Here is a 9,824-nt window from a genome sequence, read left to right as displayed (position 1 = left end):
CACACCAGAGCACCACAAGTGCTCGTGCAGCCGTGCCAGGGGTCCCGCAATGACCTCAGCCAATTCCCTCAGTGCTTGAGGGTCAAGATTGTCTGGCCCAGCTGATTTAAATACATCCAGTCCCTCCAGATGTTCCCTGACTAGATCCTCACTCACCCTTGGCCTGGGCGCACCTCCCCTGGGGCCTGAGGGGGGCCTGGTGGGGGGGCTGATTTATTAAATCCTACCTGCTTAAACTGCTTTAAAATGATGGCATTTCTCTATAAACAGACTGAGGCCCTGGTTGAGCAAAGCATTTAAACCCAAGCTAAATGAGGAATCCCTGTTTAGTAAAGCCCTGAGGTAGGGGCTTAAGTCTCACTGAAATCCACAAGGCTTTTTTATCTGTTAAAACTAAGCACGTGCCTTCCTGTGCTGGGATTCATGTGCCTTGGTTGAGTCAGAAGGTCTGTTTCTAAGCTTAACTCGCATGTGAACGAGGAACTTGTTTAGATTTGTATCGTATATATAACGGGGGATCTGTCAGACAGTCTTGGTTCGGGGAGGGTGGCTGTGTGTGGAATTCACAAAACCTAGTAGCGGCTTGTGGTTCTTTTTAGTTTCAAAGGGCTCTTTTAATGCAAAGCCTAGGTTCACCATCAAAGAGCAGCGACCTGCAAAACATCCTAGATGGTAGCAAGCATGTTCATATTTAAAACAGACCGAGTCTTAATACTTTTCACTTGTTATTAGTAATTGAGGAATTAAAAAAATATATGTGGTCCACGCCTTAGAAGTACGGGGCCAATCTGAGATATTTTGTACAAACCTTGCAGGGTCAGTGGACTTATATTTTCTGATAAAATGTTGTTCTGTCAGTAAAATTAATTGAGGAAGCCCCTGGGAGCAGGGTGGTGTGTACAAGGCCAAGAAACGCCCAAGCAGCACTAGTTCAACACCAGATCCCCTGAACCTCTTTGGAGGTTTGAAAGACTCTGGTCTTTCTCCCCCTTCATATAGGACCTGGGGCAGTTTCTGCTACACGCAGAAGAAAAACTTTGTCTGGGAATGGTGTCTTTACAGGTGAAAACAGGCATCGCCTTTTGTTGCCTTTGTACTACCATAGCCATTTTTATGAAGGCACAAAGGCCAAGCAAACAGATGCCCATACTTCTTGTCACTCCACAGATGCCCAAAATTTGTGGCTGCAGTGAAGGTGATATCAATTTGTGCTGCTGTTAGCGGCAGACGTCTGTTTATGTTGCGGGAGTGCCAGCAGCCTGGAGCTGCCTTCACTCTCCAGCTGTCCCAGGCAGGTGCCCTAGGAGCTTGAGGGGCCAGATCCTGCAAGTCCCACAAATTCCCACTGCTGGTCAGGGTCCTCTAGCCCTGGGAGCACCTGCCTGGCTTTCCTTGCTCACAGAGGTATACTCCCAAGACTTCCAGGTCTTCCCTGCTTACTGAGACCCTGGAGATCCTAGGGACACATCTCTGCAAGTAGGGAGAGCTGAGCAGGCGCTTCCAGGGATCGAGCGGCCCAGTCCTGGGCAGGAATTGCCATAGTGTGCAAGACCAGGCCCCTCGAGCTCTGGGAGGACACATCTCCCATTGTCCTGCAGCACTAACGGGCAGGACAACAGGTAATATGTGTTACCCACTGAAGCAGGTCAGCTGTGCCAAGACGCATCCCAGCAGAGTTGTTCCTCTTCATAGAGTAGAAACAAATGTTATCTAATGTCTTTCATTTAAAAATAATTCCCATGGGGTGGGGAAGTTGAAGGTCCGTCAGCTGGAGAGGAGAGATCATCGCCCCGGGTACTTGGGGAGAGGAGGAGAAATCATTTTTGTAGGTCCCACTCCTTGCCTGTCGCAGCAGTGCCGGTGATACCTTCAGGATGCGTGGCCTATTCAGCCTACATCGTTTAGTGGCTTGTTTGCTCTGGAGCCCTTCTTCTGAGTCCTAGTGGACTTGTGGCAATTGGGAAGTGAAGAGGGGAGGAAAGGGCAAACTGTCCTGGGGGGAAAACTGGTATCGCATCACTGCTTGATAGCTACTGGGGCAGTGCTGGGTAAGGACCCTGCCTCCTATATCCAGGAGTCTCCAGAGGTGGGTGTTATGCTGTGTGGCCAATTTTTGACCCACAGCTTTTTTTAACTTGATAGCGTCCCTTTTATTAATGAAATGAGCAGAACTGTAAAATAAATGGCTGGAGCCAGCTTCCGAGTCATCCGTCGTCACAGCGGATGAGGGGCACTCACCTGTGAACGGGAAATGCCCACTGGGAGTTTTTGGCAAGGGGAAGGCACAATTGATTGAATGTGGCATCTTGGAATGGCCTGAGAGCCGCTGACCCTTGTACAATCTTGCCATTTCCAACAGCATGACCGAGCTGGAGAAAGAAATAAACACCTTGAGGAGCGGGCTGAGAGCTGTGGAGACCGTAAGTATTATTTACCCACTTAATAGTCTATTCTGATTCCAAGCATCGGCGCATCCATCCTCAGGGAGGCAGGACAGGAAACCCTGAGCAAAGCTGCTTTTATCTTGCTTCCTGGAGATCAGTTTGTCTTCCTTCCTGCCCTGCATGTGCGCCTGTTCTCTTCAGACGGTGTTGGGATAGGAATTACTGTACGCTGGATATAAATCATCCAAATGCCTAACAAATTCACCAGGGGGTTGGGTAAGCTTAGCCATGGGCTTATTGAACAAAGCCGTTCCTTTGCATCGATTGAGGGCTTTTGCTTTTCTGGCTCCCAGAACTGTCCCTCGTGGGGCCCACAAGTCTGGTCGCAGCTTCTCTTGCTCAGTCTGACCTTGCGGGAATCGCAGGGAGGCAATGCTGGAGCGCGGGATCCCCAGGGAGGAAGGAGAAGGATAATGCATGCTAATGAGTTGGTGGCTCTTTGCATCCACATGCAAAAGTGGATATAGATTGATTCAGGGAGGCAAACCTAGTGATTGCTCCTTGTGCCACTGAGCCAGAAAATGAGAAAACACAGTACGCTGTCTTGCTTTTTACAATGCTTTGTGCAGCTCCAATCAATGATGGTGGCTCTTCATTGAGCGTCTGTCTGTCTGTCTGTCTGTCTGTCTGTCTGTCTGTCTGTCTGTCTGTCTGTCTGTCTGTCTGTCACATACATGTAAGTATGAATGTGAATGCACATGTGTATATGTGTATATATGCATGCACACGCACTCATGCACACAGATACTTTATATTTAATGGCCTACGAAACTCATGTTTTCCCCCAAAAAATTAGCTGTCCAAAATTGGGGTGTGTGCTTTAAGCAAGGAAGCTGCTTTCTACCCAGGAATGGCTGTAGGGAGCTGTGCTCCCTTCCCAGGCACCTGAAGGAGGGGCAGAGTCCAGTTCTCAGTGTCACTCACACTCTCCTTGCAGCTAAAAAGCTCAAGTTTTAACCCTGTCACATCTGCTTCCAGATTGCCCCTCCTGCACGTGCCTGGGATCCTACAGCTAGAGTTGGGCCCATGCAGAGGCAGGGAAGACTCCAAAAATCTTTTCATTCTCATTCTGCCTTTCCAAAACCAGAGGGGTGATTTACCTGGGGGTGTGTGATATGGGAGAAGTTATAGTATATCGGTAGCAGCAAGTTGGATATTAGCTGCTAAAATAAAATTAACGGGCTTCACATTTCTTTAAAGAAGAGGACCCCGCACTTTCTTACTGCATACCCCCTTCTAGATTTACCAGCTGCCTGCATACCCCTATCTGCATACATTTTATATTTTAGCCCCTTAAATGCCAATTATTATTTATAATGAAAATTAAATCTGCCATTGCACAAGTTCTGCATATCCCCCAGAGATGTCTTGTGTACCCCCAGGGGTACATGCACCACGGCTTGGGAGCCCCTGCTTTAAAGCTAGAGCTCTTCTGTATTTAACAGTAAAAGATGATGATGGGTAGAGATATGCTTCAGTTACCAAAAAATATAGTGAGCTATGTTTTGACTTTATTTTCTTCAGAAAAGCAAGCAATGCATAAATAACCCCAAGTTGCTGGTCTGCAACTGTGCGTACTTTATTTGAATTTGACGCAGAACATTCTTGATCTTAATGGGAAGGTACAAGAAGAAACAGTAGAAAGTAGCGGCTAAGCTTGGAGCAATGTGTCCCCTTATGTAGCTATTCTGTGCCAAAGTATTAAGCCACGGTGCTGTTGCTGCCAGAGCCATCCATTCCACAGATGAAATTAGAAAACTTGAACTTGCCTGAAAGGGGAAGTAAAACTGCAAACAGTCATGTTTGTGCAAAATCACATCCCACAGGGTCACACTGGATTAATATGATTTTTTTTTTTTTTAAATTGCTGTAGCAAGACAGGTCACCTTTAGAATGAGCCCGGCCACCTCTGTCCCTCTGCTTTTCCTGAGCAGACAGTGTGTTGAAAGGGGCATTTCAGCACCCGGCTTCTGAAAAGCAGGGAAGACCAAGTAGAACAGAGAAATTATCCATCCTGTGTCTCCGCGCCTGCAGTCTTATTCTTAGATCCTAGGGCTCGTCGTCAGGTCATTTTAGTAGTTGGAGTCTTACAGCTGGTACGTAGAGAGAGAGAGAGACTATATAACATTTTCAGGGTCAGCATGTGACTTTTTTTCTTTTTTAATGGTGCTTAGTTTAAAGGCAATATAAAAGTTGGGCGTGTTTAAATGTGCTGATTTTTGTGTCCTTTTCTAAACAGACACTGACCCAAATTACATTTGTTTCCCTAAAGGAGCTGGAATATCAGAAATCTCAGGTCTTACGACCCGGAGACAAGTTTGTGTCCGTTGTCAGCCAGTTCATCACATTAGCCAGTTTCAGCTTCTCTGACGTGGAAGATCTTCTGTTGGAAGCAAAAGAATTGGTAAGGTCCCATGGCACGATCTTTGTGGGGTGTCTTTGAAGCTTCCTGTGATGCCTGGGGGGGAGGGATGGCTCTGACTCTTCAGAGCATACGTATCTGTCAGGAGATCTCCCCAGGTGGGCAAAAACAACAGATCAGTGATTTGGATTAGATCTTTAAACAGCAAACCCCCTTTAGCCTCTGGATTTTTTTTTTTTTAATTGCAACAAAATTTGTGTCATTTTTTGAACATTTCAAAAAGTCAGCAGCATTACAACTGGATGACATGGCAACCAGACTATTGCATTTAGTGTTGGTTGAACAGCAGAAGGAAATACAGCTGCAATGCACAGCAACACATGCTGTGGCTCAGATACCAGTAATAGAAACAGCTCAGACCATGTGCAGCTCTTGGGCTTCCAAAGTGGGGCGCTTGCCCTGTTTCGTGGTTGCGTAGATGTTAGGGCCTGGAAGGTTGGCTGAGAAAACCCAGTCGTTGCTGGGTCCCAGTTCTCAAAATAGTTTTTGTAGAAAGTGAGGGTTGGAAGGGACCTCAAGAGGTCACATCTAGTCCAACCCCCTGCTCAAAACACGATCATCCCAGCCAAGGCTGTGTCTAGCCAGGTCTTAGAAACCTCCAAGGATGGAGAGTCCACCACCCCTCTGGGTACCCGTTCCAGTGCTTTACTACCCTCCTTGTGAGAGAGATTTTCCTAATATCCAACCTAAACTTCCCTTGCTGCAACTGGAGCCCATTGCTCCTTGTTCTGTCACCTGCCACCACAGAGAAAATCCAGCTCCATCCTCTTTGTTACCACCCTGCAGGTAGTTGAAGGCTGCTGTTAAATCCCCTCCCAGTCTTCTCTTCTGCAGACTAAATAAGCCCAGTTCCTTCAGCCTCTCCTCATCAGTCACGTCCAGCCCTCTCACCATTTTCATTGCCCTCTGCCGGACTCTCTCCAGTTTGTCCACGTCCTTTCTGTAGTGGGGCTGAGGGGGTGCAAAACTGGGCATAGTACTCCTTATTCCTTTCAGAAAGGCTTCACAGCCATAATAAAGGCTCAACCAACCCACAATAAAAAAACAACCATAAAAACCTTCTGCCGTCTTCAGGAGAGAGGCCATTTTAGCTCTGTGCTTCTCCCCATCATCACGGTTGGCCCTTGCACTCCTCTCCTGTCTTTTCCTTTAATATTCTACATTACATAAAGATAAGCTCTTCAAAACCCCCCCGGTCTCCTTGCCAAAAGTGACCTAGGAGTCTAAGCGCAACGAGACAGGCCCCCCCTTGAACTTGGTGGGAGTTAGATACTCTGTTGAGGTGCTGTAGAAACCCAGCCCTTTCTAATCTGTCACCTTTCAAAAATGTTGCCCTACATTTTCCACTACCAGCAGAAAGTTCAGCCACCTCAAAAACAAACTTTCCACACACACCGAATCTCCCTCAAGCTACAAGTAAGAACAAAGAGTCTCAGTCTAAAGGAGAGCTTCCCTCAGATCTGCAAGGACGTGGAGTTGGGCTCATAATGGACTTGTTGTCTCGACCTTGGCTTCAGAGCTGCTATAATCACTCGTGTTAATTGTCTCCAAACAGTCCCGAAGGCTCAGCACGCCCCCTATTCCCCTTTCTAGTGTGGTTTTTGAGCTTGAATAATAAATATCTTTTTTAAAGCGTCACTAACACATTTGGTTTTAATATCTGAGCCATGTGGCAACGATAAATAATACCCCAAAAATACTTCAAAGAAAAGTTAAAAGTGCAAGTTTCCCTACCCCTGCCGGGTTCACTCTGAGTTTTATGTCTTCGGTCTTTGGCACCGTGATATTTTGCTTCCTTGTTTTTACTGCTGCTTAGTTAATGAAAGCAAGTTAGGTAATAAAGGACGTTAGGCAGAAACAGAGATGAAAAAACTGATGTGATTTAGAAGGGGAGTATTTTAGCATCTGAACCTATAGGAAAGTTTCCATGTTCACTCCTCTGGGTTCATGGCTTAATGAAATCAAATGGATTTTTTAATTGAGACTTGAATAGATCGAGACCCAACATTTCCTTTACTCCACTGATCAGTCAACTGCCACCTTAAATATTTCCCTAGTTTTCAGGCAGATGCTTTGCAGGGGAAGGTTTCATTAATTCACTAGATTCTCCCATTGGCTTAACTAATTCCTTCCTGCTCTGCCCCCAGTTTACCAAGGCAGTGAAGCACTTCGGAGAAGAGATGGACAAAATGCAACCAGACGAGTTCTTTGGGATTTTTGACCAGTTTCTTCAAGCTGTGATGGAGGCCAAGCAAGAGAATGAAAACATGAGGAAAAGGAAGGAAGAAGAGGAGCGCCGGATGCGCATGGAAGCACAGGTGAGAGGAGGACCTGGGGGCAGTGTCACATGCGTGACTTCAACGCAGGCACGACTGAGTTGGTGTCTGCCCTTGCCTCCTGATGCTGAGAAGGGAGGGTGGCTTTTTAATTACACACGCTTTCAAAGGTCAGACCGAATTCAGTCCCTGTGGCTAGTACTGAGCGAGTTTTCTAATCCCGTCCCTGCTGAAATCGAGGGTAAAGCTTTCCTTGACTCCTCTAGGAGCAGCAACACCCACACTGCTACCGTACCCTGGATCTAAGTGATTCACGATGTAGTAGGATGTGCTGTGTGTGTCCGCTTCACTGTTACCGCAGAGCAAAGTCAACTGACTACACCATGACTACAGTGTGCCCGTGCCATTCTTTCTGTCTCAGCCATGGTTCCCCACTGGTCAAATGAGGGCAAGAATTATGTTGTTTCTTTTCTCCCCTTCATGTCTTTTATAAACTTAAAGCTGTCCAGGGCAGGTCCGCTTTGCCCTGTCTGTTTTAAACTAAGATTTCTAGGGGTAAGGGCTTATATACGAGTCCCTGCAGCCAGAGGTACGATAAAGCCCCAGTTTCAGTCCGATCTTCTATTCTGATACGAAGAGTGAATGACAATAATTGCTTCCCTTGGAAAATTAAAAAGGGTCTTGTGGCTTTAACATAGCTACAGAGCTAAATCCAAATCCAGCACCTAACAGCTTCAGACCGGATGTAGCAGCGTTGCCTGTCGAGACCATGCAGGTCTCAGCAGAGGCAAAGTCATGCTGCACACCAGACATTACGTGCGTCCTAGCAGCCCCAGCTCCCTCCGGTGTGGGTCACTCCCTCAGCATGTGCGAGATGTGCCGACTTGGGGTTTATTCAAATGAATAAAGGGAGCCAAGTTTGCTTGGACTCCTAACTCCGTGGGCCTTAGCAAGCTCGCATCACTGAAGAATTTGGCCCCGTATTGTGTGAATTCCATTAATTGACATAACCCTTTAAGAGTCGCTGCTGAGCGACTGCCTCTATGTGAGAACGGGAGCATTATCTCAGCAGCAATACCAGTGCTGCAATTTTGGGCAGTGTCCATGGGAAGGGGGCTGCCTTATCTCTGTCGCTCTACTGGAGTCCCACCAAAACGACTGCCTGCTAAACATCCACAGAACTGGATAATGTCAAGCAGCCAGCTATAAAGCAAAAGCAGCTTCTCACTCGCTTTGTTTTTCAGATGTTCCTTTCTGATAAAGGATGAGCTCTGTTCTGGAGAAAGGAGTCTGTCACATAGTTGGGGGAGATGCGGGGTTTGAAAGGAAAAAAAGCAATCTCCTTCCCAACTCCTGGCACGAGCCGTTTTGTTGCAGAACAGATCATTTCAGCAACTCGACTGTATTCTCCTGTCCCTCTTCCCCCTCCGATCCTCTGGAAATGTTTAATTTTTGAAAAATTCATATTTTTTAAGGGGGGAAAAAACCTGTCTCCGTCTGTCATCGATCAAGATAAGGAGGCAATAAGCAGGAGTTATTTTTATCGTTGCTGTTTTTGTGTTTCCTTTTCCATTTTTGGAATATGGACCAAAACTTTGTATCGGAATATCCAGTCCCTCAAAATGTCACTGTTTAAACCCCTACAAGACAGGCACAGAAAGGACTGTGTGCTCCCCCTCCGTGAGATGTCCAGGGCAGTGGGCCCAGGTGCTCTGTGCAAACCAGAGCTACCGGGTCGAGACCGCTGTAGTCAGAGCTGTACGTGGGGGTTTGTCTTTGCTTCTACTGCATCTGCTAAAGCTGGTCACGCAAACCCTTTACCCAGTATGGATGCAGTTAATCAGGTACAAAGACGATTGAGACCATGTCTTACTGCCTCTCTGAAGAGCCCAGGGTGGCTCCTGTCCTGCGTAGTGCCTAAGAGCAATGCAAGGACGTATTCCCCAGACCCCACAAAGCCGACTCCGCTGAATTGCTGGGCTTGGGCACGTAGGACAGGAGCGAGCGGGCAAGGCATGTTACTTGGAGGCAGCACCTGACTCAGCAGGGTGGTATATAGATACTGCCTCATACTGATGGTAAGCCATGTTCATACCAGCGTGACTCCATCCCCCTTGCAGGCTGTAGGACATGAAAACCGAAGTGTGGACGAAGCCCAAAAGACAAAAGAGGGCCTTAATGTGTGAGCGCCTTAAAGGGAACCGGCTTAATTTTTATCCCCCTTCTTGATTCCTTTCTAGCTCAAAGAGCAGCGTGAGCGGGAACGCAAGGCCAGAAAGGCTAAAGAAAACAGCGAGGAAGGCGGAGAGTTTGACGACCTCGTTTCGGCCTTGCGGTCAGGCGAAGTCTTCGACAGAGACCTTTCGAAGCTGAAACGAAACCGCAAGCGCATCACCAACCAGCTGACGGACAGCAGCCGCGAGAGGCCCATCACGAAGCTCAACTTCTGATTCTCCCCAGGGGGGTTTTTTGTTTTGTTTTTGGGTTCTTTTTAAAAACAAACTGTTTTAGAAAACTGATTAGCTGTCTCTTTGAAGTGGCTAGGATTTTTCATTATACTGCCTTGTCCTTCAGGCCGGAGCAGTGGCGCATCCTGTTCTCCGAGTGAATAAGCGTCTGTATATATGTACTGTACATATAAAAAGTCTGATCGTTCGTGTGTGTGTGGAGAGACAAGTGTGC

General features: G+C 47.2%; 1 protein-coding gene across 1 annotated transcript in view; it reads left to right on the top strand.

Annotated features, from left to right (window-relative positions):
• The window catches only part of DAAM1 (dishevelled associated activator of morphogenesis 1), a 221,469-nt gene extending 211,672 nt beyond the window's left edge, over nucleotides 1-9,797 (top strand). Inside the window, exons 24-27 of the mRNA XM_019518393.1 lie at nucleotides 2,360-2,420; nucleotides 4,717-4,848; nucleotides 7,014-7,184; nucleotides 9,383-9,797. Coding sequence (XP_019373938.1) covers nucleotides 2,360-2,420; nucleotides 4,717-4,848; nucleotides 7,014-7,184; nucleotides 9,383-9,592 — 574 coding nt within the window. The 3' untranslated portion in view covers nucleotides 9,593-9,797. The remainder of the gene's footprint in view (nucleotides 1-2,359; nucleotides 2,421-4,716; nucleotides 4,849-7,013; nucleotides 7,185-9,382) is intronic.
• The last annotated feature ends 27 nt before the right edge of the window (nucleotides 9,798-9,824 follow it).

Source organism: Gavialis gangeticus, unplaced genomic scaffold (genome assembly GCF_001723915.1).
Source record: "Gavialis gangeticus isolate Ggan-Ray unplaced genomic scaffold, GavGan_comp1, whole genome shotgun sequence".
Lineage (NCBI taxonomy): Eukaryota > Metazoa > Chordata > Crocodylia > Gavialidae > Gavialis > Gavialis gangeticus.
This window is presented reverse-complemented; position numbering and strand designations above follow the sequence as displayed.